Here is a 27,635-nt window from a genome sequence, read left to right as displayed (position 1 = left end):
TATTCTCTCCTCTAGACAATGGCATCTCCTTCATGTTTATAAACATGTCTGTTTATAGACTGATTATACCAGCTACCGAAGATCTGGTGGGGAGCCTGTATATTTCACAGATTTCCCTTAAACACACACAACACACATACACATGTAGTCTTTAAATACTCTGAAAACATTCATAAAATACATTTGAAGGTGACAGTTTTCCTTTTCTTCACTGTCTCCCAACAGTTCAAAGATATATTGGTGTTTATGGAAAGTATGTGCTCACTCTAAAAACCGCTGTCTTTATCCACCCTGAGAATGACATCCAAGTGCACAGAACCCAGTTTAGGGATGCAAATGCTTACCGTGAACTTGTGTCTGTCCAATGCCGCTGAGTTCCAGATCAACTGTAACTCAGTTGATGCATCCAATAATCATGGAACTCATCTCCGCTGTCTTTTATACTTTCCTGTTATTCTCCAAAAGCAATGTAAACTGTGCATTTCGCCCTTGCGGAACATGTTATCCTGTCATTTGAGATTTAACGTGTTAACAGTTCCACCATTAAGTATGAACCTATAAAATAGCGCCTAGCACCGAGGGAGACAAGCCACAGCTTGACCTGTTCCATGTCTGCTGGCTCTTGCCCATGTCTTCGGGTTTCGAACATGTTTTATTGAGATGTATTGTACTTTCAGATTCACTCCTTCTCAATTCTTCTGTCAACTACCGCCAGACCTCCGTTAGTCCTTGGGAGTCTGGTTCCGCTCGGTCCTCACCCCTGTTCTCACGGTTTTCTGTTTGTTCTGTCCTGCCATCTGATCTAGAGTCCTCTGGCCCTGCCAGCATCCCGCTGAGAGTTCAGAACTCTTGGCGACGTTCCCAGTTTTTCTCCCAGTCAGGTAAAATGCGTCCTGGGGAGCTGTATTTCCTCTGTGCAAAAATCCATGTTGGGGGCAGCCAATAATGTCTGGTATTTTTCCTCATTTCTGATTGCGGAAAAACAATGCTTACTTCTGACACACAGTTAGCAAAGAGCTCGTTCTCTGATAACCACTCCGCTTCTACTAAAATTAGAAGGAAATTCATAGAAATTTTTGAAGGAAATTTGTAGAATTTTTCTTTGATGCTAAAAATCTAAAGAAATAATATTCAGCTCTTTTTTTAAAAAAATAGGCATTCAAAATCATTTTTTGTCCTCTTCTCTTTTTAAAGAAAGGTTAGAAGCATTTACCAGGAATTGGTAATGGTTCTCTTGTTAACTGTGTCCCTCTCTTTACTTCCTGGATGATGTCTGGCCTCTCTCTGTGTGATAATTCTCCATGTCAGACAGTGAGGGAACCGGGCTAGCAAGTGGGAAGGGAATGCAGGGGGCATTAAACACCACCACCTACAGTTTTTGCTTCCTATAGTCTAGTCTCTGGTGCTAATTGATGTGATCAATCATACTACACTCGTCATAACTCCTTTCGGTGATGGGTACAGATTGCTTCAAGGGTCTGCTTTATTATGATTTTCTAATGCTCTTGGCTTACAAAAAAAAAAAAAAATGATCTCAGGCTGACATAGGAACCACATTCCACTCGGAGGACCAGAGAAAAATACTGTTAGAAGCTGCTCACGTTGCGATCTTTTGTCTTTCTTTTTTTCTCTCTGTGCAGTGGATTCTCCAGGCAGTGAAAAGTCACCTGTAACTACACCTGTAAGTAGCTCATCTTAAGGAATAAGATGATGCATTGAGTGTGATTTTAATTAATAAAGTACTTGATTTGCTGAAAGCGGGTCCAATCAAAAACAGGCTTGAAGTGATTATAAAAGAATAATTAAAAGGCATGTATAATGCTGTCAGATGAAATTTGAAGAAAGACACAGATTATCATCAGGCAGAGTTGTGATCATGCTTAGAAACAAAACGGTAAATGAGTTGGGAAAGTAAAATCTAATGAAGGTGACAATCAGAATTAGTATTAAAACATGCAACTTATCGAGGAGTTCAAAATCATTTTTTTTTATCGAGGACAATGCTTGTACATGGTGTAGTGTTGGCTCTGGAACTCTCTGGAAGATCCAGGCTGTCACTCCCTCTGACCTACTGTCTCCCACCACACTCAGTTGTAAGCTCCACAACGCGGGGACCCTTGGCCAACTGGTATCCCTCCCTGGCCCCTAGTAGGTCCTTAGCAAGTAGTCACCAAAGGAAGGAACACGATCGCTTTTCTTTCTCTTGTGTATCACAAAGTATCTTCCTCTTGGTCTTCCCCTTCAAATGCTCACTGTTTTTCTTTTAAACAAATATTCCCTATTTTCTTCTGCGCTGCCTAGTGAAATCTGAAAATTAAATAATTCCTAGTTGTCGCTCTTGTTTTCCTCCTGGACTCCTTATGGCTTTATTCACATGACCACATCCTTTTTCCCAAGAAGACAAAGAAGGGCCATGCCCTTGAGAGAGGTTCTGAACATTGAAAGTGCTTCCAAGTTTCAGGAAAATGCCAAGTGGAGCCAACCTCTAACTAACCATTAAGTCCAGATTTCTTATCTGGAATCCCATTTGGATGACATCTTATGGTCATCCAAGGAAACTTGGGAAGTTTTGAATTATATACAATTAAATAGCTTTTCTCCCACATAACATGTCAGAGCCTTTAGTCTGCTCATGTGCAGTATGAATCCCAAGAGTGGCATATAGGAAATACATTTCCCTACCCTGTTGGCCCACCTTGCCTTGACTTTTTATGGATATCACCCTAACTGCAGGCACCATAGCAAGAGCATCAATGGGGTATACAATACTCTTTATATTGTTATAAATCGAGCACCAGCCATGGTCTGGCCTGCGTTCTCAGCCTGGAGACACTTCCCTGGGCCAGCCCAGCCTTCGGGCATCCAGATGGTAGCATCGATCTGTTGGGGGCAGGGCAGGGCCGAAGGTGAGCTGGCCCAGGTATCTTGGGCAGTAACTAGACCCATTTAAGCCTTGGCCAGGACTGGCCCTGTCTAGCTTCTCAGGCAGCCCAGGTAGATAGATTCTGCCTGCTTCCCATCCTGCACCAGACTCCCCCGCTTCTCCCTAAGACCCCCCCCTTCTCTAAAACCTCCCCCCTCATCTTGCTGCTTCTCTCAGGATTCCCAGGCAGGCAGTTCTAAGTGCCTCCCCAAACCACACCCATCAGAACAGAGGGAAGAGAAGCAGCACAGTTCCTGGGGAATGTGGCTTGCCTTGGTGGGGAGAGGCCAAGTTCAAACACCGCAGCCCCCACCCCTTTAGGAGGTTTCCCAGAGACCAGCTGTGATTTCTCTCCCCGGCTCTGCTTCGGGTATTCTGTATTGTGGGGGCGCACTTTGGTTCATGCCTCCTTCTCTCATTATTCCTGTTAACTCACTTGGTGCCAAACTCACAAAGACCTTTTTACAAAAAAAAAAAAAGCCTTTGGGTTTGAATGAGGGCAGAGATCCCCTCGTTCCTGGATCACAGGTGATGCTGGTGAGCACTGGCCCTTGAACTAACCTGATGGAGAAACGCAGGAGCAGTATGAATGCTTAGTCCTATAGTGCAGCAAACACCGCTTCTCACAAAAGTCCACTCTGCAGCGTCCCCATGTGCTGGGACTAGGATCCATATGCAGAACGAGGGTCTCAAGCTCAGAAGCGTGAATAGGTTTAAGAAATCGCTTCTGAAAGAAAGGGAAACCAATGCCTTCCCCTGCCAGGGGCTAATTACGTCCATGTTTTCATTAGCTCCAAAAAGGGTCACAGCATCATACAGGCCTCTTGGAAGTCAACCAAGGAGAGATGAAGATGAAAAAATAGTTTTCGTTGACAAAGAAGGTCATTCAGTATGTTAAGGGCTTCTGCTTCCGCTTGTCCATCTAGTGCCGGTTTGTAAGCTGATTGTGTCCCTTGCCCCAGCCTGGCCTTGAGGACATGGCTTAGCTCTGATCACAGTTTTATTTTCTAAGCAGTTTAAGTTCTGGGCATGGGACCCAGAAGAGGAGCGCCGGCGACAGGAAAAATGGCAACAGGAGCAGGAACGTTTGCTTCAGGTAGGACTGGGGTCACTGCTTTGTTGTTGTTGTTGTTGTTGTTGTTGTTGTTGTTGTTTTTCTATTAGATGCTGCTCCTTTAATTATTGTTGTCGTAGATAAGTTTTTAGCACAGGAAGTGCATGGAATTAGATGCTTCTCAGGAGCTAGTGAGTCTAAGTTCATTTTGTGCCCGTGCAACAAAGTGTCCTGTGTCTAATTCCCCTTGCTGGAGGTTGCACTGATGAACACAGCGAAAAAAAAACACGTGATGGGATGAGCACTGGGCGTTATACGCAACTGATGAATTACTGAACTCCAGATTGGAAACTAGTGATGTACTATATGTTGACTAATTGGATTTATCTAAAAATAAAAAGTAAATTTTAAAAGAAGAAGAAAAAGCATTTTACTAAAAAAAAAAAAAAAAAAAATCCTAGGGGTCACCTGGCTGGCTCAGTCGGTAGAGCATGTGACTCTTGATCTTGGGGTCGTGAGTTTGAGCCCCACGCTGGGTGTAGAGATTACTTAGAAATAAAATCTTCAGGGGTGCCTGCCTGGGTGGCTCAGTCGGTTAAGCATCTGCCATCAGGTCATGATCCCGGGGTCCTGGGATGGAGCCCCACATTGGGCTCCCTGCTCAGTGGGAAACCTGCTTCTCCTTCTCCCACTCCCTCTCCCCCTCACTCCTCCCCCCCACCACACACACTCATGCCCTCTATCGCTCTCTCAAATAAATAAAAATCTTAAAAAATTAATAAAATCCTAAAAAAAAAAATCCAACTATTAGGGGCCAACATGTCCATTCGTCACCTCCTTAGTTGCCAGTCAAATTCCAGTCCAAGTGGGGTGGGGACGAAATACCAAAAATCTATTTGATAGCATACATGTGAAATAAAATTTGGCCTGGGTCTTGTTCCTTAAGTAGAAATATTTGCTCCGCTCCTTGAGTAAAGGCTGATAAATTTTAATTCTAGGAAGGTTCTGGGAGTAAATGTATCAACCGCTACTTGTTTCAAGCCAGTTTTGTAGAGTAATAGTGTTTCAGAAAATAACCTAGCAACCCTAGAAACTAACCGGAGTAACCTGGGTGTGCCAAGAACTGGCATATTTGTTGGTACCTGATGTATCCTGTCCAGTTCAGTCCTCATAAAACTCTTCAAAGTTCAAAGTATGTCTTGTTAGTCCCATTTTGCAACTGAAGAAACTAAGCTTCAAAGAAGTTAACTTAATTGCTCAAGGTCACACAGCGAACAGGTAGTTGTTGAGCCTGGTTTCAAGTCCAAGTCTGTAGGACTTTAAAAGTCACGTTCTCTCTGCTGTATTCCCAATAGTACTGATTTTACTAAAAGATCATAAAGGAAAAAAATGTTAAATCTCATTAATTTTGATGACTTTACACTGCTGTGTTTTACCTTCCCCCCCCCCTTTATCTTTTTGCTCTGACCCTCTTGGCTTAGTTCCCAGGGACTGGGAGCACTGCAGTGGGGAGGGTTTGAGGTAACTAATTGTCATGGGGCTTTAGGTCGGCCAGTTAAGCTTAATTAACGCTTTTCCCAGTTGCCAAGGGGTAATTACCAACCAGATTCAGCAAAGTCCCAGGGCTGTTGGGACTTCGGGTCCACTGGGAGACTCCAGACCAGCCCTGGCCATCTGCTAGTCCCTTGAAAACCCGATGCCTATTCCCCAGCTACATGGTCAGAGTCAGAAAGCCCACAGAGTAAGAAGACAAACATGGTGGCGGTTTATACCCTGAAAGGTGACCTTGGTTACTGCTGGAGACAGATATATTTTTGTCCCACCAAATTGTTACCCAGTGTGACACTGCAGGGTTGTGGGCTTTGGGACAAGGCATTTGTGTGAGTGTGTTGGTGTGTGCAGGGGTCTGTATTGGGTATGCATGTATGTATGCTGGTGTGTGCAAATGTGTGTGCACGTATGTGTACCGAGGTGTGTGTGTGTGTCTGTGTGGCACAGACATACAGCCTCTTTCATTCCCTGGATCACCTCCATTGATCCTATTGATCCTCTCGGGGTGGGAGAACCTGGAATATGAGCTCATAGAACCAAGAAATCCAAGGTTTGCTTGTTTTTCAGCTTTTGTTAAGTTTGAGAGTCTGTTTCCTCTATTCTGAAAGACCCCTGAAGTCCCTCTCAGAAACTTTATAACATCTTGGGTTTTGATAACAAGATTTTTACCTGGAGTTCAAAGCCCGCCATGAGTTGACCAATGATGGTTTTTCTAGAGCATTAATAAGAACACCAGGCTTCAGATAATCCCAATAAAACCCTTTTACTCCTAAGATAATGACATAACAGGTCGCACCTGGAGGAAATCTCAGTGCCTTCCCTAGGAAGATAAAAGACAGAGAGAGGATTGACAATAATTAGGCGAAAACATTTGACTGTGTGTGGTACTTCCGTGATGCCTCTGTCTCTGTCATGTCGGGGACACCATTCCCAAGGCACCCGGGGTGTCAGCTCTCCCTATAAGCATGAATTTTAACCTCCATTTATCCATTTCTTCTAGTCAGCTGTCCAAAGGACTCCAGTCACATTTTAAAGCCATCTTTATTCAGAGTATTTTTTCCCTCCAGAAGTGGTGACTAGTGCTGTACTACTTCCGGAAATAGTGCCGCAGTTCTGATGTTGTAGCCTTCTAATGGCTGTTTAAAATCTATTGTTAATTCAGAAGTTACTGAAACCTAGGAAGATTCCATTTTGACAGAATGGCTACAAGCAAAGAGTAATTCAGCTACTCAGCTAATTATCATCTTATCTACTCCGGACCTTTCTGCATTGTCCAACTTGTAAACCTACAAGGTTTTGCTTGTCGTTTTTTCTTCTATCAGACTCTCTCAGTAGCCATATTATTTCCATTAGTGAAGTGGCAAAACTCGTCTCCAAAGGGCCCAGTAGAAACAAACCAGTGGTTTAAGCCACCGTCCCAGGACAAAAGCCAAGTTAAGGAAGATCTTAGAGTCTCTCAGTCTGTCTTTTCTCTTTGCATAAGCAAACATCTACTCATAGATTCGAGAACAAATCTGTAACACACCAACAGCAGAAAAGAGTGTTCTCTGTTAGGATTGTTATGTTCCTAACATGTTGGAGCGCCACAAAATACCATTCCCCTTTTAGAGCGTGAATGGATTAGACTCAGAACGTTGCGCAATGAAGAACTGTCTTGCAGTGGATTGTATACGGTGGCTTAGAGGGGAGGGAGGGTCCCAGTGGGGTACGCGATGTCAGTTCAGGAACCATCTGTGGAAATTCTGTAACAGGAGAGGTACCAGAAGGAACAGAACAAGCTGAAAGAAGAGTGGGAAAAGGCCCAGAAGGAGGTGGAAGAGGAGGAACGCAGATACTATGAGGAGGTAGGAAATTCCCAAGAAGGAATTTGACTTGTGCTTTTGATTCCTCAAAGTTTATTGGGTTTTTTTTTCTTTTTTTTTTTTTTTGGTCTGCGGTTTATGTATGCACATGGCCGTGTCTCATTCTCCTTACAGCAGAGCCCTGTCGACTTCTTCAAAGAGCCGTAGGCTCTAAAAGACCACAATTCCCCCGAATTTAATTTGTGGTAAGGGCGTGTTGAGTTATGGTCAAGGGAGACAATAGAATTTTATCTGTTTTCTAGTCAGAGAGTCACATTCTTGATTTACCTCAAAGAGATGACACGAAAGTATCTATTTGTGTGTTTGAGGAAAGCATGTTTGGTAGTAGTGAATTAATTTTGTGAGGACAATTTTGATGTTGGGGCTAAGTGAATCCTTACCAACTCCATTCACTATATTGTACTAGAGAGATTTGGAGGGAGGAGAATTTGCTTTTGTTTTACTTATTTTTTTTAGATGAACAAACCAGACCACATTACAGAATTAGAAGGGAACTACATTTAAGGCGTATTAGCTAAAATTTGCTTATGATTAATTTTGTTGTGAATTTATCTTCAGTAATTGTTGTGCCTAATCTGATCCCTAAAAGCATTTCTAATTAGGCTTCTTGAATCAGACTAATTTGCAGACTTTGTTTTTCCAAATTAAATGCTAATTTCTAAATCATTGCCCATAGAAAGTACATTCTGATTTACATGCTTTTAGAAAATAAGACCCCTTTTTTTAATGCCCTGCTTGTTTGCACATAATCCAATTTTTTTTCTTTAAGCTCCTTAATGAATTTTTCTCTTGACAAATGTGATTTTATTTTCTTTTTTCCCCCTTTCATTAATTACTGTCCTTCCCTTTAGGAGCGCAAAATAATTGAAGACACCGTGGTTCCATTTATTCTTTCTTCAAGTTCTGCAGACCAACTATCTACATCCTCCTCTGTGACCGAAGGCAGTGGGAAAATGGTGAGACCGTAGATTAAAAGTAATTTGTGAAAAAAATAAACCTAAAAAGTATAAAACAACAAGCTCAAGTTTTCCACCAGTTTAAATCCAGGACTGACCCTTGCCCTAGAGTTGCATCAGCTGCTGTGTGGCCATTGTACCCCATGGTGCTGTCACTGCCATGGTCAGACTCCAGAGTCATTTCCTGGGGAGCAGTGAAATCATTACTGGGGCCAGATATGCTCCCAGGGCCTAGCAACCATAATGTCCCTGCACTGGCTGGAGAGGTCCTGATTAGTGGAGCATTTGCTGGAATGTGCCTCTGACAGCCCATCGTTCACTCATTCAACACATATGTATTCCTCTCCGCCACATCATGCATCCCTTTGCCCTGGATGGTAGCCAGCAATGCACTCCCCACCAGCCTCCATGGAAATTGCTTCTAAACCACTCTTAAAATTCCCCATGAAATTTATTTGTGTCTTCAAGGGCTGGAGAGAGCAGAGAAAGGGTGGTCTACCTCCATATCCCCCAAATAAGGTTGGGGAGCTATTGAACAAAAGTCATACCAAGACTTGGAATAGTCTGGAATCTGAATTTAAAAACAAAACAAAACCAAACAAAACCGATGGGCCCACAAGAGCCATTTCTCCTAACTGAACAGTCCTAGGACTTTGTTTTACTTTGCAAGGTGGGCTTTCTGAGCAGTTCTCTTTTGTGATAACTTTTAAGAGAGATCCAGTTTACACATTGGTTTCAAATCGTTGGAAAGCACTTACTATTCAGTTAATTTGGACAATTATTCTTTACACTGTAGGCAATGTGATTGGAAAAAATGTTTCAAATACACCATGGGCAGAGATGAGTGTTGTCCAGTGTGTTTAAAAATATTCAGGGGGCTCCTGGGTGGCTCAGTGGGTTAAGCCTCTGCCTTTGGCTAGGGTCATGATCTCAGGGTCCTGGGATCGAGCCTCACATCAGGCTTTCTGCTCAGCGGAGAGCCTGCTTCCCCTTCTCCCTCTGCCTGCCTCTCTGCCTACTTATGATCTCTCTCTCTCCGTCAAATAAATAAATAAAATCTTTTTTAAAAATTAATTAATTAAAACTAAAAAAATAAAAATGATACTCAGGGGTGCTTAGGTGGCTCATTTCATTCAAGCCTCTGACTCTTGCTTTCGGCTCAGGTCATCATATCGTGGGTCATGGGATCGAGCCCTGAGTTGGGCTCTGCGCTCAGCGGGGAGTCTGCTTGAGATTCTCTCTCTCCCTCTCCCTCTGCCCCACCCCCCACGTGCATTCTTTCTCTCTCTCAGTAAATAAATAATATTCAATATTATCCTTCTTTTCTCAATTAGAATAAGATGGACTTGGAAAACGGTCGAGAGGAAGAACAAGAGACAAGACAGAGGAAGCCGCTCCAGGGAGACAACAGTGATTTATTGCATAACCCTCGGGAAGATTGGCCACCAGAGGAAGCTGGCAGGTATGAACTGTACCAGCCTGTCCTTCTAAATGAGCAAAGCCAGACTCTGCCTGTTAGCTCCCCAGAAAGGGTACCCATTTCTAATGCAAATCATATTCAGCTTTGAAATTATCATTCCAGTAATACATTACGTGTTGCTTAAACATATTCTAATATCTCCAAAGTCAGTCTTTATGCTCTTGAATATAAATCACCTTATTTTTAAAATATGTGAAATCTTTTTTAAGTGAGGGGAGGTAGTATAGATCATCAGAGGAGCACGTTGTCACTTCAAAGCCCCAGATCTAACTGTCATTCACCTGATATGGTTGATGTGTCCGGAGGGATAGAGGTTAAAATGAGATCCTGGGGTCCTACCCACTGTGGGTTGACCGTGGACCTGGACTTTACTCTCAGTATCCTCTGAGCTGTGAGAAATCACATTTATTCTGTGTGACAGTATAAAGGATAACTAATTTGTTATCCTGTAAAGGATTACAAATGATTGGTTGTGGATAATCATCCCACCCCATGGATTCTAGTATGTACCATGGGAGATCCAAACCGCATACCCAGAAACCCCTAGATCATTCAGAGCTAGCTCAAACTGGAGCAGAATCTGGTTGTAGCTACGGGGCATAGTGGGCTTATTGATGCCACCCTGGGCCTAACCTAGAAGGGACCCCTGGAGTCCTGGAAATTGGCAGTATGCTGCCACCAGCAAGTTCTTTATGAGACAGATATTTGCTTTTGGGGTCCTGAGATACCAGAGAGAGATTGGCAAGTGTGCAAGCATATGCACACATACACATACACGAGTGTGCGGAGATACACGTGTGTACACACACACTGCACCTTCAGAGAGCTCCAAAGATGTGAAAAGCTAGAGTCATTTTCAAAGACTGTCCAATTTGAAAGTTTGGCTGCGAGTGGAGCCCTCTGGTAGGATCTGCTCTGAGAATTCTCCCGTGTCCATCAGCCAGAAGACTGGGTGGATTGTGGCCATGGGGTCTTCGGGCCCATGCCCAGAGTCTGCAGAGCCTTTGGGATATAGCCCATCTGTTTCCAGTTAACACTATTTAAAGGAACTTTCCAGTTTCATGATACAAAAGCCACTGGTCAGGAATATTTGAATGATGCTGCTCAGCATTATACATGAATTTTTGCTGCTTCTCCAGACAGTCCCTGTTATCTCCAGAAACTCTGAACATTTTTAAACCTCCTCCATCTCCTTCTCTTGCACACAGATGCTACTGCAAGGCCAGTGAATTCTCATGGGCGGCCCAAACCTGTGGGGCCCAAGTATTTTCTACCATAAGTCCTCTCCTGTGAACATCTGGGAGATTCCAGTTGGCTCTGGTATCCCTTGAAATGATCAGAAATGAAGACCTTTAGGGACAAGGAGATGGGGAAGACTTCAGAAATAATGGTTTCTCAAGCTTAGTAAATTGATGGATAATGAAAATGTGTAGGATTCTCCAGTACTTTAAATCTGGTTTAAAATGAAAAGAATAAACATTTCGTTAGTCCCGTTTCTCTTTTCATATCGTAACTAGGTATTTCCATGCCCTAAGGGATAGGATAAGTTTAGTTCTATTGCTTTCATCTCTGTTCTGAAATATACATTTGTTTATCTCAACAGCCTAACTCAAGGGGCATTGGCTCATTCTAAGAATCCTGTATGGAAAGGAGGCCATCAGGACCAACAGTTGGATACAGAAACTGGGGCCCTACACTGTGGGATGAACTCACAGCTAGCTCAGGGTAAGAATGGGCGTTGAAACCCAATAATGAAATTATTAGAAGACCCCACACACATGTGGTTCAGACAGGTATGAACTCTACTGGCTGCGGGCCTCTCTTGTAGCTTACTCCAAACAACACAGTGAAAAGACTCCCACCACTGTGGGCCCACAGTCTACATGGACTCACGGTGAGATCCCAGCGGGCATTAGTGCTTTCAAGAAAGAGGACATACAGAGCACTAGGGGGATGTTACTGAACACTAAGTTTATGTTCTTTATTCTTTCCTCGGCCTCAGATCCATCCCAGAGTCAGCAGGTATCAAACCCATCGACGCACATTCTAGAAGATGTGAAGCCAAAAACCCTCCCTTTGGATAAAAACATTAACCATCAGATCGAATCTCCGGGTGAAAGACGGAAGTGAGTAGCTAAATAAGACGGATGTGGAATTCCTTTGCTTTTTGAAATTTATTGACTAAGAATGGGAAACAAGTGTGAGATGGTAAGATGTCAGCAGTCTTTTTGTGCTTCTTGTCCACTGACCCTGAGTGATCAGAAAATAAGTATTTATGGATGTCTGAGACAGTCTTCCTGGCCAGCAAATACGGACTCTGATTTTTATCAATTTGTAATTGATAATGTCTTCAGCCTACAAATCTAAACATTTGGGAAGAATTTGCAGGCCTGTTGCATAAGTGATTTATTTAAGTGAGTTAAATTGTCTCAGAGCCTGTTGACAAATGTTCTTTCAAGGAAAAAAGTGTTTTTCTCTCATTTACATGTACTCCCATGAAGTAACTACCCCAGGTTATATTCTTATTTTTTAAAAACCATATTATTTTACAATAAGAATGGTTCCTATCATTTTTTAAGCCTTTCAATATATAATAGGCACTGTGTTGAAGAGTTTACATATCTCGTCCCTTTTTATATACGTTAATTCACTGAACTCTTCCAGTAACTTTACTGGGTCTTGTTTCCATTTTAGAGATGAGGACATTGAGGCTCAGGGAAATTAAATAACTTATCCAAAGTACTTGACTGGTTAGGTGGTGCAGGAAGTCAAAATGAAACCATAGTTCCTAGATAAAATCATATTTGGATAAGAGGTTCCTTGTAACCAGTTTTTAAAATATATAACATTCATGATGCATTAACCAATCATTCTACCTAGAGCCAGATGACCTAGATTTAAACTTTGATTCTTCCACTTGCTGGCATAGGACTTTAAGCAAGTTACTTAATCCTTTTCTGCCTCAGTTTCCTCATGTGTAAAATGGGAATAATATTAGTACCTACCTCATAGGGTTTTGTGCCTGGCAAATGATAGGTGCTATATATGTCAGTGGTGGTGTTGATAGTGCCAAACAATGGTGATGGTGTGGGTGATGATGATGATGGTGGTGGTGGTGATGGTGGTGGTGTGGTGGTGGCGGTGGTGGTGGTGGTGATGGTGGTGGTGGTGATGGTGATAACGATGGTGGTGATGATGGTGGTGATGGTGATGGTGGTGGTAGTGGTGACGATTGTGGTGAGGATGGTGATGGTGTTAATGGTGACAGTGGTGATGGTGACGGTGGTGACAATGACAATGGTGATGATGGTGATGACGGTGATGGTGGTGACAATGGTGATGGAGGTGACGATGACGGTGGTGATAGTGGTGGTGATGTTGGTGACATTGGTGGTGGTGATGGTGATGGTGATGATGGCTTGTTTCAAAAATTCATCTTTTTACCTAATTTATCATGTTAACAGTTTTTTTCCTCAATATAGTGCTTGAACCTTTTCCCCTTTCCTCTTACGTGTATCCTATTTTATTACTATCTGTCCCGATGACTCAAAATCAATAGAAGGTAAAATCACCTAGAAGTAATCATTACTGTTCTCAGTTACTGCTCGGATTTTCAACCTTTTTAAAGACAATGTGCTTATACTTTAGGGTATCACATGAAAATCTGATACTCTGGAAGAGACAAGCTCTGCCTAAGGAGGGAGGTGTGAGTGGGCAGGGGCTTAGGGAGTCTCTCTGAAAGCAGTTCGAAGCCAGAGGGACTACTGCTCCGTTCACTTGTCTGTTGGCATTTCTCCTTTCTTCCTTCTTTTCCATGTTCTGTCCCTTTCTTCACAAATGAAACAAACTCTTAAAAGCAAGAGCTCGGGCAAGGCTCATATGCCACTGCAGAGCAAGGCTGAATCACAGGCAAATCTCATGTGACACCAAGAGCACCTGTCAAGCCATTGCAGTAGCTTCTGGCTGGGGCCATTCTGCTGTGTCAATGTTCATGACCTAGCGGTTATTACATGTTTTGAACATTACCCCTAATCACTTGTACCCATGATGAAATTACTGGTAGGGGTAGAAGCCACCTTGTTAAAAAAAAAAATCTCCATTAACGCTCTGCCCTTAGCTCTGGGCTCCTTTAAGAGCTTTTACCTATATCCCTACTCATCTCTCCCTTCCCACCCAGTCCATGATTTTTATATCTAACCCAGCATGCAGTGTCAACTAGAAACGTTCCTGGAAAAAATAATAATAATGAGATTATACTAGAGAAATACTAGAGAGATATTGTGTCTTCCTGTCCAACCGTGCCAGCCTGGTTTTGATATTACGCAGCCAATGCACATACAGGCTTTGCTAGATGGAATGACTATGTCTGTTCTTCATAAAAAATTACCACTAGGACATGCTGTTGTTTTCTATTTTGTTGTCAAGGGAGTGTTTGTTTTGTTTTGTTTTCATCCAGAATGTCTCTTCTTGTGGGAGGGGCTTCTCTTCGCTTCTCATAATTTTTGGCTCCTTTACCGTGTTACAGGAAAAGCCCTCGAGAGAATTTCCAGGCTGGGCACTTGTCCCCCTGTTCTCCCACCCCTCCTGGCCAATCACCAAACAGGTACAAGAGGTTAGAAAGCCTTTCTGAGGCTGCTTGATTTCACCTTGTGCCTGCCGAGCATGATTTCAACCAAATTAGTGCTTGCCAGATGATTCGGAGAGATGTGTTCACCTGCCTCTCCTCCTAAACACACACACACACACACACACACACACACACAGGCAGGAGGAAAGAACTCATCCCCCATCTGCCTGCAGATTTTCTCAGCCCATGATAGAAAAAGCCAAGTGTATGATGTTGGCACGGCTGTGGCCATGGGGCTTTAATTACATTGTGCAGAACCCAGAATCTAATAATAAAATCCACCAGACAATTGCTGGGCTCCTCAGCTGGCGCCTTTCCCTCCAAGTTTGGCCAGGCCTTCTGGGCAGGGTCTGCTGCTGGCTCTTAACGGGGACCCAGGCGGGGACTAGCAACAAAACTTCATCCTTCCCTTTCCCCCACTCAAGCTCTGTTACAGTTGCTTCTGGACATTAATCGGGCCCCATGATATTCTTAAAAACTGCCTGAGTTCCCATTCACTGGAGAGACCAAAGTAGTGGGAACTCAGAGGTTTTCTTTGATTTAGAAATTCCATTTTACTACCGGATAAGAGGGAAATCCTAATAAACAGAGTTTGCTCGGAGCAACTCTTCCTCTTTTCTCTTGTCTTCCTTTCTGTTTCTTCAGTTCCTCTGTATGCTGTTGGCTTTTGAATGAAATTGCATATTTTAAAATTTCTTGTGTGATTCCAAGAGCTTTCCAGACAGCGGGCATCACTGTGATCTGATCTCCGGTGTGGGGAAGCTGTCTGAGAGGAGGCCAGCTAGTGCTCTCACCCTGTGTCAGTGTGCAGGGTGTGGTTCTAGTCCGGTGGTCGGCCCTACAGTAGGGGCTTGGGGGAGGGCAGAGATGGGGGAGACGCAGCCTATGCTCTCTAGGCACTTACAACTCAGAGAGATGGCAAGTGCCTGGTTTATGGAGCCCCAGGGTGTTTGCACTGGAAGAGGGGGTAGGTGGAGCCCATCTAATCCAATCCTCTCATTTTAAACGTGATTCCTTATACCCGATCATAGAACTTGGTGACGGAGCAGAGAATGGGTCCCACGTCTGCCTGGTACCTATTGGGCTGCTTGACGGTTGCCTCTATTTTTAAACCAGAACAACAACAATTTTTCTTAATAAGTAAAAAGAAATGCCTCGTGGGCCAATGAACCCCAGTGATAGAAAATCCTAAAGCAATACTGAAGCCTTAGTAAAGCTAAATTGGATTATCTCTTAGGACTTAAGAAAACATAGGGGAAGTACACTGAGTCATTTCAGGGCATTTCCAGATTCAATGTGATTGAATCGACACAATATAGACTTCCTGTAACTGATGACTGAAACACACACACACACACACACACACACACATTCCCCAAATTCTGTGCCATAATGGAGGCCTGTTGTATTGGGTCCAACAGGCCGCTTGCAACTTGTATCTGATGCTTAATTCCTGCTCGTTATCAGTTCAGTAATTGCCATTGCATTCATGATATAAACCATCCATGGTTTATATCTTATATCCTATACTATATAGATATATATCTATATCATATATATATATATACATCTTATATTTAAGATGTTAAAATCCATCTTTTTTTTTTTTTTTTTTTGCTTGAGGCTACATGTTAGTGCATTTGACCAGCTACTCTAGATGAACGTCTTATTACTCCGTATATTTTGAAACCCAGGTCTATCAGCGGGAAGAAGCTGTGCTCGTCCTGTGGGCTCCCTCTGGGCAAAGGAGCCGCCATGATCATCGAGACCCTCCATCTCTATTTCCACATCCAGTGCTTTAGGGTACGTACGCCCGCCCTCCTCTCCGAGGGATGTGTTCTAGCATCTTCTAGCATCATTCTGTGCTGAGAAATTTCCTCCCGGAAATCCTGACGGGCCTCTGCTCGTGAGGCCAGGCCCTCTGGGTTGTACAGAAGTGTTCGCAGAGCCAGCCCACCCTTCAGGAAGAAATTCTCCTCTCACACGTCCCTCTGGGACGGCAGGTTAGAAGAAGCAAAATGGATTTGCGCAGCGTGTCTGGAATGTAGCATCTTTTCTGCTTCTGACACTCTTGTGACTTCACAGCAAAGGTTATCTTTGAATGGAAGATTTTCCATCAATTAAGTGGCTAACAGCTAGTTGCTTCCTCGTAGGTCTCTGAATGCCTTTGTGTGTAATCATGGATTGAGTATTGCTCCCTCTGAGAAGCTGCCCTGACCCCCAGATGACGTCAGTTCCTTTACAGTCCTTAGAGAGAGGCTTTCCTGGTCCTTCCCACTCGCTTGTTTCATTGTTGAATTATCACCTCCTCACACCGTCCCCTCCGTAAGGGCGGGGGCCGTATCTGTCCAACTCACCGTGATTTCCTCTGAACCTAGCAGAGATGAAGGAATTGACCAATTCGCTGAAAATGCAGAGGCCTCGCTCCTAGTCTCACATCTCCTGCTAGTAAGGGGGGAGGTGAACCAGTAAGGAGGTGAACCACTTCTAGCTCATTTATTATGAAATTGACAAGTTGGGACTCTATCAGCACTTCTTTTTTTTTCTTTTCCCCCAACTCATGGACACAATTCCAGTTAATATTTTATGTTGAAGCTAAACCCTTGAACTCTGAGTAAGAATCATTTCTTTCTTTTCACCAAGCTACCGTGCTTTCTCTCGAATTTTGTCCTGTTCCTTTGTCGGTAGTGTCTTCAGCTATCAAGTAAACTTGCATGGGTTTAAAATAACTCCCACTTTACCTATAAGCTAAGAGAAGCAAGTAAAGTCCCAAAATTATTAATTTAGTCATATTAGTAATTAGTGCAAAACGGGACTTACCATGAGTAAAACGTAATATGGATCCTTAATTAGACTCCAATGATCAATATTCTCATTGTAAAATGAAGCTAAACAATGTATATCCACACTTGTCTCGGAGTGTTTTGAGGCTCAAAGAATATACTTTTTAATTCCCGGCAATGCCAAGATAATGTGCTCCGATACCACGGTTTGTTCTCAGAGACTTTCCCTGAACTTGAAATAATCCAGACGGCAAAGAGTCTTCGCGGTTTCTCAAAGGAGAGGAGACTGGCCTTCTTAGCTATCAAAGCCTTTATTCTCTCTAATGATTCACTTCCTAGAGCTGATCTGACCCTTTAAGGCAGATCGCCTCTTAGATTTACCCCCTACCCTGGAAGTCAGTGGAGCTTATAAAATAATTTGGATGAAGCTTTCCTCTACCCGCTGGGTGACCTCAGAGAATGAATCTGGGGCTGGTCCTCTTTGGAGCTGGGTTCTAATCCCCCCAACCCACCACAAAAGGCTGGCCTCTGAAACAACCTCCGTTTCCACCTTGTCTGTTCTAAGCAATGCCTCCTCAGGCTGACTGTGCTGAAACGTGTTCTTTTCCTGCTGGATTTGTAGCAGTGGGCATTACTGCTTTCAGTGTGGAAATGTGAGGTGAGCCATTTCCTAGTCATTCTGATCTGGCAGAACTCACCAACGGTAATGGAAAGCATTTCAAGATTATTCACAATTATCAAGTTTGAATTGATAACCCATTGGCCGTGTGTTTATTTAAAACCACTAGGATGTCGTCTGTTTGGAATGGTTGTTCCATCCTGATTGGGGGTCAACTTGACACCACCTACCAGCTCTACATCCTGGACAAGTCAGCGAGCCTTAGAATCAGTGTCCTTCTCTGTAAAATGCAAGGAGTTAGGATAAAATGCTACAAGTATGTTGTTGCTGTGAGTCAGCTCTGGTACAACGTCTTTCATATAGTAGATGCTCAACAAATGTGGAGGTTGTAGAAGCGATTGTTGCGTACTTGTGTGAACCATAACTAAGCATTATAAAGAAATGAGTCCTTGTGCACCTTATAACTTCTGTTCTTTCTGCCCTACAGTGTGGGATTTGTAAAGGACAGCTTGGAGATGCAGTGAGTGGGACGGATGTTAGGATTCGAAATGGTCTTCTGAACTGTAATGATTGCTACATGCGATCCAGAAGTAAGTACCAGGGGGCAGACACAGGATACCTTGAGACGAGTGTGGTCACATGCCTTCTACAGGACCCAGTTTAGAAATTCAACTATTCCTCCTCATTGATTGACACACCTACCTTGAGGGTAGGATTTATTAGCACGTAGGGAAAAGAAACAATAAGGAAATAACCCGTATTTACCACTTGTTTCTTACTGGAAGTTACTGTTACAGTGTGGCCAAATTCTTTTTATCCAGAAACATTATTTTTATCCGTTAATACACCAGGGAGGTAAAACCAAGTTTGAGATGTTGCTTGAGTTCACCATAGAGATTTTGGGGAGATAGAAGGAAGACACAAGATCTGTAAAACACTATTCATTTGTGGAGGCATATCTTTAGAAAGCCAGCACCACTTGGGATGGTGTCAGTGTGAAGAATGGCTCTCCAGTGTTCATCAGCTCAAGCACCGTGTCCTCAATGTCTGCATGCCCTACAGTCAGGAGTTCTGTGACACCGTCTGGTTTTGTTGCCAGCTAACGTGAAAGTTCCTTTAGAACCAAGAAGAGGGGTTCTACTTCTCTGGAATCCCTGCCCCCATACTCCTTCAAAATGCCTTAGTACATAAACAGAGCTTACCCAGTCTCTGGGGCCCTGAAGCTCATTTGAGCAGTCGGCCCCTAATCCTGTGTCTGGGTCTCCTACTGTAGACAGTTCACGTTGGTTTTGAGGGCACCAGGGGGCACTGTTGCCCAGCTGCTGTTTAGAAAATCTGCAAATAGCCAGCCAGCGGCTCATCTCCGAGGTACTGTCCTTCTGGTGGGGAGACTTCCAGCAAATTCATCAGTTAGAAATTTTTCCTTTAAAAACAATGGAGGGAGGGGCGCCTGGGTGGCTAAGTAGGTTAAGCCTCTGCCTTCAGCTCAGGTCATGGTCTCAGGATCCTGGGATTGAGCCCCTCATTGGACTCCGTGCTCAGCGGGAAGCCTGCTTCTCCCTCTCCCTCTCCCCTTGCTTGTGTTCCTTCTCTCGCTGTGTCTCTCTCTGTCAAATAAATAAATAAAAATCTTTTCAAAAATTGAATAAAATAAAAATAAAAACAATGGAGGTGAGGAGTTGAAATTCAAGAATCTTTTCTTATTTCTCAAAGTAAGTTAAGGAACATCTTTAGGCTTTTTTACATGGGTCTTTAAATCTGCAAGACTGAAGATTTGAAGAGTGAAATTGAAATTAAGTTGTTTTATTGCTATAAATTTAGTCAGTTAGGGAAGTATATGCCTCTTTTAATAAAATCGTAGGAAATAAGAATTAGATCAAACCCAGGTAGTTTTGATCTATGACAAACACTTGACTTAAAGTCAAAACAATTCCCAATTTTGAGCTGCTGCCCTCAAAACAGAACCATGTATACCACATATTATATATAGATATTAATCTTATATAATTATAATATGTATATAGTATATAATATTGATATCAATTTATGCTATGTATTATACATGTAAAATATGGTATACATAGTAAAAAATAAAATGAGCAACAAATGAAATAGTATACCGTGTATGATCCAAAAGTATATATATATATCTATAATATATATAGTAATTAATATATTTATTTAAACTGGATTTTTATTTGCTTATTTTTATACATTACAATGGAAAACTAAGCCCTTTTCTCCCATATTCCAAAGTGATTTTAACTATCCTCTTGTACAAATAATACTTTTCTCAACCTCAATGAACCAGATGAATGTGAATCATGGAACCAGAAGAGGGTGCTCTTAGGTTGAAGGACTGTTGAGCCAGATTTGAACTGTTCTGGAAATCTGAATTTCTTTCATAATTTAAAGTGCTTGAAGGATATCCACAGAGAACAAACCTGAGCCCACGTCTGGGTTACAGCAACCTGTTTTCATCCAGATTTTTACTTTAATTGAGAGAGTGGATGATTAATTGTCATTTCTTTTGGAAACTAGCTTTTTGGATCTAGGCCAGCAATTTTCTCTTGTGTATACAAATAAAAAGGACCTTAACTGCTTTTAATTCCAAATCTAAAGACAAGAACCATGGAGTTATAATCACCTATATGAGGTTACAAATTATAATAGTCTCATAAGATAAAAAAAATAAAGTGATTTGGAGGTAGACTAACATGATTTTTTAATTTTTTATTTTATACAAAATACTAGGAAATTTTTTTTTCTTTGGATACTAAGAAGAAAGCAAGAAGGCATATTACTTTTCTGCCTAGATTATGTCTATAGACATTCAAAGGAATGAGTCAATAAAATTATAAATGGTATAAGGTTAGAAAATAGGGTTGTTTAGGGAGACACCGAATTAAAAGTGAAAGTCTCCAAAATTAACCACTGTAATCACTTTCTAATTATTTCTTAGAGACAAGGTTAGAATGTACATTTGTATGTGTGTACACACACACACACACACACCCCATATGTGTGCAATACATCTACCCGCCTATGTTCTGTTTTTTTTATTTCACGAAGATAATCACATAGTGTCCTTTATTTTTGTTGCTCTTGTGTTTAATTTAATGATATATTATGGCAATTTTTTTTGGTCATTTTCTAATATAACATTCTTTCTCCCCATGCTTTTAGATGGCTTTTTAATACCTGAATACAGTCCCATTGTGTGGATTTGCCGTAATTTCAGACTATTCTCTGTGCATGGGCACTTCGGTTATTTCCAGTGTTTTAATATGTTCTGGTAAAGGCCCCAGTGGACATCCACGTACAGACGTCCTCATGAACAGTCGAAAGCATTTCTGTAGGGTAGATTCTGAGCACTGGGACTGCTGAGTTAATAGTCATGTGCTTTTAAAAATTTCAGACAACTTGTCTAATTATCTTCCAGAAAAGTGCACTCTCCCTGCAAAGTCCGTAAGAGAGCCTCTTTCTCTCTCCATGGCTATGTCAGTTCTGGATCACATCAGACTTTTTAAATTCCCACTGTGTTGCATGGGGAAGGGAAAATTGCATTGTTTTGACCTGTATGTCTTTAAGTGAGTTTGAACATCTTGTTTATGGACCATTTCTATTTCTTTTTTGCTATTAAAAAAATGTATCTTTCTTCTCTATCCTTTGCGCATGGAACCATGCTAATACTTGATTTGTAGTTCTTTTAAAGTAAAGACATTTTCCCTTGATTTTATATTTGTTGCTTATTGCCGTTGTCATAGGTCTTTCTACTTTGTGAACTTTTTTTCATAGAAAAGATTTTCATGTAAAGTAATTAAACATACCTTTTTTTATTCTTTCTTTTTTGGATTCTGGGTTCTGTGTCCTGCTTAGAAAAACTTTCACTACTTCAAGGATTTAGCTGGGATTTCTCCCAGAATTATTCTTTATTTTCTCTTTCACATGTAACTACGTGATCATCACAAATGTATTTTGGGACAAGAACTGAGATAGATATCCAAACTTTTTTCCCCCCCAGTTACAAGTTGTGCAAATTTAACTGAAGAATCCCTTTTTTTTTTTTTTTTCATTAATTTGAAATGCCAGCTTTCTCATAAACTAAGTTCCCCCATAGGTATTTGGATCTATTTCTAGATGTTTTATTATGTCTTATTAACCTACTAATTCTCAAGTGTTGAATAGTTTTAATTATTATAGCTTCTTAATATGTTTTCATATTGAGTAATAATGACTACTTTCTTTCCAGTTTTTTTTCCTAACTCTTCTTTCATGTTTATTTTTCCAGGTAGATATTATATTGGGGCTAAACTTTACTTAACACATGACAGGGACAATGACCAGCATATCTGAGAATAGTGCTCATTTCTTTCTTGGTGTCAGAAGAAACAAATATATTAGCTTAAATGTGAATCAGTGGAGAAGATAATAGTTGGCTCGAGAAGTATAAATATAGTTGAATTGGTTGAGTATATCCCAGATGCAATTAAAAAAAAAAAGTCAGAATGGAAAGAAATGGCTAAAAAATCATTTTTCTTTCTTTTTTATTTGATTCTGATATGAGTTGGGTGGGGGATGGGTAGATGGAAGGGATGGTTTACATCATAGGCGTTCTAAATGAAACAAAATGATTTCATTGTGTGGAATAATAAAGCCTGGATATATAATCCTATTTTCTTCAAGTAACTAGTCACATTTAAATGAAATTTTTCTGTTGGAGGGGAGAAATTGCATAACAGCATATTAAAATGCAATTCCTAAAAGCAATGTAAACAGTTTTTAAGTTCATATGTAAATGGGAATGGAAGTGCAAAACAAATCACCTGCCACAAATCAAGCCACCACGTGGCTAACTCATGCCATTTGTGCTTGGGTATTGGGTGACTGTGTCTCTGTGTCTGTTCTGTCATGCATTCTGGTGAAATGCATTTATTGCAAAATCTCCAGGGTCTTTTCCAGTGTTGCAATTGCCTCATTACAACTCTAGTGCCTCCAACGAAAGAGAAACTTTGTGAAGGTTTCAGCAGGAAATACGGAACCCAAACCATCCTTCTAGATGGAGTTGCCAGATAAAATAGAAGATGCCCCCATTAGAATGTTTTTGCCCTATTAAATTTGAATTTCAGATAAGCAATGATCTTTTTTTTAGTAACTATAGGTCCCAAAGATTCCATGGTCAGGATTTAGCACAAGTATATCTCAAATATCACATGGGATATACTTTTACTAAAAAAAAAAAATTTTTTTTTTAGTTTTTTTAAATTTGTTGTTTACCTGAAACTCAAATTTTGTTGGGTGTTCTGTGTTTTTATTTACTAAATCTAGCAAATGTGTATGAGTCCATATGTAGATCCCATGTCACATGCCTCTGGTTGCAATGTATTTATTCTTCTAGAAACCAAAACCTAAAGGACCAGAAAAGAGAGAATGTTTTCTTGCTTATTTGCCCCTAGAAGACAAGGTAGGGAGTTTAATGAAGATCATTTGGCTTAAGGGTGAAATCCAGAGGATTTCAACCAAACTTGACAGGGCAGATGAATCCCCAGGACTCCTTGTTACGTTCTGGGATGGGACTCAGGAGTACCTGTCTGACCACCTCCTGGTGTTGCCAGTACTTCTCTTCCCTGGGCCACACTTGGAGCAGCAGAGGGGGACAAACTCCCCCTCAGAGGGAGAAGAGATTTGGGCAGAGGTCATTACCAGTGCCCTGAGGCAAGAAGTGTTGCATCCTCTAACCAAATACTACCCCCTGTTCTTTGTTGCAGGTGCTGGCCAGCCCACAACATTGTGACGTGCTTTTCAAACTTCCAGATCACTCACCATTTCTTTCTGGAGGGTGTCCCCTGGCGACCATTTCACCAAATCCCAAGTGTGGGGGCTCCTTGGTGTTTATCTAACTTCAGAAAGGCTGTTCTAAAAGATGGTATCTGTTCTTCTGTAGCACGGTGTTTGCATTCTTCCTGGTTTTCCGTTTCGGTTTTGATTTTTGTTTTCTTTTGGTTTTGCATTTGCACAGTATATACAAACAAATAAATATAATGTCGTGATCCTGTAGTTCACACAAAGATCTTACCGTGGGCCAACAGGCTCATGGTTTCAAATGGGTTCTTCTCTTTTCTGAGAGTTCCTGAGATGAATGAGGCAATAAACTTGTTTCGTTGTAGTATTTTTAGGAATTAAACACTTCTTGTTTACAGAATTGAGCTGCAGAAAGCGCAAGACATGCCAATTTGAGATGTGTCGTCTTCTAAGATAGAAGCCTAGCGTTCATGCATTTCAGAAACTAAAAATCACACCATAGAGCTCTGAGCTATAACTTGTTTTTAATGCAGAGACGCTAGTCTGATACTACATACTGTAATCCCGAGACATCTCTTACTTACCTTTGGAGGTGGAAGTCCTACCAATAAATTATTGCACCATTAGTATTAGATTTTGTGTGCTTTGGAAGTTCTGTCATTCATAAAGGCTGGTCCGTTAAAGCGAACCCTTGCAGTATCAGCTAGACTTACTCCATGGGGACACTGCCCACGGGTAGGAAGAAACCATAGGGAAATATTTCAGTCATCGTCTCCAAAGTTCTTACCAAAATCTGTGAGGAAGTTTTATCTCCAGAAGAGTGGTGGGTCAGTGAGAGCCGGGAGGGTTTTGGTGCTTGCTTCTCTTCAGGCTGTAGATTGAATAAGAGACTCCATGTGAGGCCTTTGGAAACTGTCACCAAGATCAGTCCAGCATGAAGTGTGACCAGGGCTCATTCTTGCCTACAAGTTCTTCTTGAGGGCCCAAAGGTGTCTAAAGCAAAGCATTAAGACACTCCTCCTAGAACCCAATGACCTATGTCGTCATGAGCCACCGACGTGCGATCAGCAAGAAGAACTTCCAACTCACAGTGCGCCCGGCCCACCGCAGTGGACATCTGCCCTCTCCCGTTCTCCTGTATCACCAACCCTCTTGACTGTCGACAATTCTAGAACTTTAGAGCGGAGCTCTTGTGGAGAGCTGGCTTCCTGTCTGCCCTGTGTGATGAGTTTCCGCTGGCCAAGAAAGGACTCCAGTTACTAAAAAGCATCACGTTTTAGATCTCCAGGCTGTTTTTCTTTAAGACTGGGGAAAGGGGAACTATTTATTCTGCCTTAAAATGACGGCAAATAAGTGAAGATGACATTTTGTGAATGTAGACTATGGATATACTCCTCTAATAGGTTAATGTAGTCATACAAGGAGATTAAGTAGATGTTTTTCTGTTTATGTAAGCAATAATTTTTTTTCCTGTGTCTTATTGAGTAGGGCTAGCAATTATTTATTTACATGCTAGACTGTTCTCTGCATGCGGGTTCCATGTAAGTGCAGAAATTCCCTCAGCCACTGGAGGTAGTTTGACCATCTTGTCATTTGGAAGAGCTGTTGTTAGATTGGAATTTACACATCATTTCATTAAAAAATTGTGCCTTAGAAAATGCGAAGCTGTTGCACATAGTCAGTGATGAATTCTGGATACAGTATGTTGAAGAGAGGTGAAGTCACTTCCAAGTCACTAAGACTTCTCGTGGAGGTGTTTGCTGTTTTACAGGAAAAAAAAAAAAATTAAAAAAAAAAGAAAAAGAAAAATAGAAAAAAAATTTTAAAGTTTTGAAAATGTACAGATTAAGTTCAATATTTTGATTAACCACTTGCATGTTTTATTAAATATTTTGATAATGTGGATGTTTACACTTTGCATGATATTAGCAGAGTACTTTGCCACAAATAATGCACAAAACATGTACAATATGATCATTCATAACCGATTTTTATAGAATACTTTTTACATGTGTAACTCCATCTGTTATGTAAGGACTATATGAATAATGCACATTCTCCTCTGGTTTCACAAACCCATTTATACATATTTCTTAGTGAGCCTCATTGTACATGTATTGAAGCCTGAATCGAGTCAAGAAAAATAAAGCCCCATTCTCCAGCTGCGAAATGTGCTTTCCCATAATGAACAATAGTCACCAGCACAGAATAATCTCCAACATTTTCTAAATTCTAATTGCCAACTGTTTCTATTTATACTTGATTTCTATTTCATTTGGAGTCTGTTACATGGCATCTCGGGCAGACTAGATCTTGTTTTTTCCAGTGCAGCATAGCGAGTATGATCTATTTCTTTTCAAATAATCTTTGAGATCCCGGGGCGGGGGGGAAGCTCTGCTCTGTTGAGCTACGATGGAAATGCGCTTGTTTAAAAGGCAGATGAGGCAAGTGAGTGATTTATTGTTCTTGAGGAAATACACGATTTTTCCCCTCATGCTCCAAAAGCTAGTCCTTTCTCTTTCTTAAGAAAAAATGAGTAACCCTTTGTTTTTCACTAACTAGCAAACCATGTCATTTCCTCATTCTTTCTACGTAGTGTTATTAATGCAAGACCTATTCTAGTTATCTATACACAGTGTAAGACGTAACAAACTGAAATGATCCACCTCGTATGTGAGTCCGTCCGAAAGGTGTTACTGCTCTGGGTGGGCCAATGTTCTCTATCAGTTATACTAACCTTCATTTAAAAATATTTATTCTAAAATGCCTCTGAGAAATAGTTAAAAAAAAAAAGAAAAATTAAAAGTTGTCTAAAATGCAACAGCTTTTATAGTATATGTACATTTATAAATAAAATACTCAAATCAACTTTGTACTCTATTAATTGGGGGGTAGGGAGGAGGGGTCAGCTTTCGGACTTGGGGAAGAGAGAATCAGGCTCGCTCCGTTGTAGGTCTGGGGTTACATAGTCAGATGATGGCCATGAAGCATGTTTGCATATGCATCTTGTTCCATTTTTGAGGTCAGCTGTTTAAGGCAAATCGAACTTAGCAGCTGGTTGTAGGAGTCACTAAGGAATTGCCTTCCACGGAAGGATTCAGACTCCTTGAACTGAGACACACAGTCACCAGGAGAGACCCTGCAAATGCCAGTGGAAATTATCTGAAACAACCAAATGCTGGAGCGTTTCCAGCACTGGCCAGAGAGAACCAAGCCAAGCCCTTGAAGTCGCTAGATTTTGCTACTGTCCTTAGCGCTTCTCCAATGTTCCCTCTCACTGTCTACATATAGTCATTTCACTGAGGGCTTTTTTCTCCATTGTTGAACCAGGAAATTTGCTGCAAAACAGAGGCTTCCTTCTGATGCCGTGAACTTTCCACAATACACATGGACCTTCCCTGGCCCTCTGTCCCAGATTTGTAAGTTGTGCTGCTAAAAGCAAGCAAATTCTGTGAAAGCTCCCGTCGCTCTAAGACACAGTGTTCTAATTGCTACCATGGATTTGTATTCTGGTTCTTTTTGCCAAGTGCGGTAGGCAGCTAGTGGTTGCCACCCTTTCCATAGATAAGTGACTTCTTTCCCTTGCCTGAGAGAGTTTGAGTAGCTCTCAGGCAGTGGCCTATATCCATCCTTACTTAAATGAGATTCCGTTCAACTACAAAGAGAAGATTGTTATCACAACATGTGCTCTCTAGAGAATGTCTTTACCAAAAGAATAACATTCTACCTCAGACCTGCTGGACTAGCTTGCTTTCCAGGACTTGCTTCAAGACCTAAGGACTTCTTGGTAGGGTCCAAATTTAGACCACAAAGGACACCGCCCCATCCTTTGACATGATCAGAGTCAGGGGGTTACAAACTCAAGTGACTGGAGGGACCAGTTATGTACTGTAGGAACCAAAAGCGGGGAATAGAGTGGTGTAGACTATAGCAAACGGGCAAAAGAACAGTTCTGTCTCAAGAAAGAGGCGGCTACCT

The 27,635-nt window shown here is 41.6% G+C and overlaps 1 protein-coding gene across 15 annotated transcripts in view; it reads left to right on the top strand.

Moving 5' to 3' along the window:
* Nucleotides 1-26,525, top strand: part of LIMCH1 (LIM and calponin homology domains 1) — a 324,446-nt gene extending 297,921 nt beyond the window's left edge. For 5 of the 15 annotated variants that reach the window (XM_032852716.1, XM_032852710.1, XM_032852745.1 and 2 more), the window contains 10 exons: nucleotides 1,641-1,681; nucleotides 3,939-4,019; nucleotides 7,280-7,372; nucleotides 8,242-8,346; nucleotides 9,681-9,808; nucleotides 11,430-11,551; nucleotides 11,829-11,952; nucleotides 16,148-16,256; nucleotides 18,343-18,445; nucleotides 23,624-26,525. In XM_032852716.1, coding sequence (XP_032708607.1) covers nucleotides 1,641-1,681; nucleotides 3,939-4,019; nucleotides 7,280-7,372; nucleotides 8,242-8,346; nucleotides 9,681-9,808; nucleotides 11,430-11,551; nucleotides 11,829-11,952; nucleotides 16,148-16,256; nucleotides 18,343-18,445; nucleotides 23,624-23,649 — 932 coding nt within the window. In that variant the 3' untranslated portion in view covers nucleotides 23,650-26,525. Of the gene's footprint in view, nucleotides 1-806; nucleotides 882-1,640; nucleotides 1,682-3,935; nucleotides 4,020-7,279; nucleotides 7,373-8,241; nucleotides 8,347-9,680; nucleotides 9,809-11,429; nucleotides 11,552-11,828; nucleotides 11,953-14,351; nucleotides 14,430-16,147; nucleotides 16,257-18,342; nucleotides 18,446-23,623 lie in introns of all 15 variants that reach the window. The other 10 variants (XM_032852691.1, XM_032852684.1, XM_032852724.1 and 7 more) reach the window with 5 other exon arrangements.
* Nucleotides 26,526-27,635: the final 1,110 nt, after the last annotated feature.

Source organism: Lontra canadensis, unplaced genomic scaffold (assembly GCF_010015895.1).
Source record: "Lontra canadensis isolate GAN:19392208 unplaced genomic scaffold, GSC_riverotter_1.0 scaffold1, whole genome shotgun sequence".
Lineage (NCBI taxonomy): Eukaryota > Metazoa > Chordata > Mammalia > Carnivora > Mustelidae > Lontra > Lontra canadensis.
The sequence above is the reverse complement of the archived record's forward strand: the minus strand, read 5'-3'. Positions and strand labels throughout refer to the sequence as shown.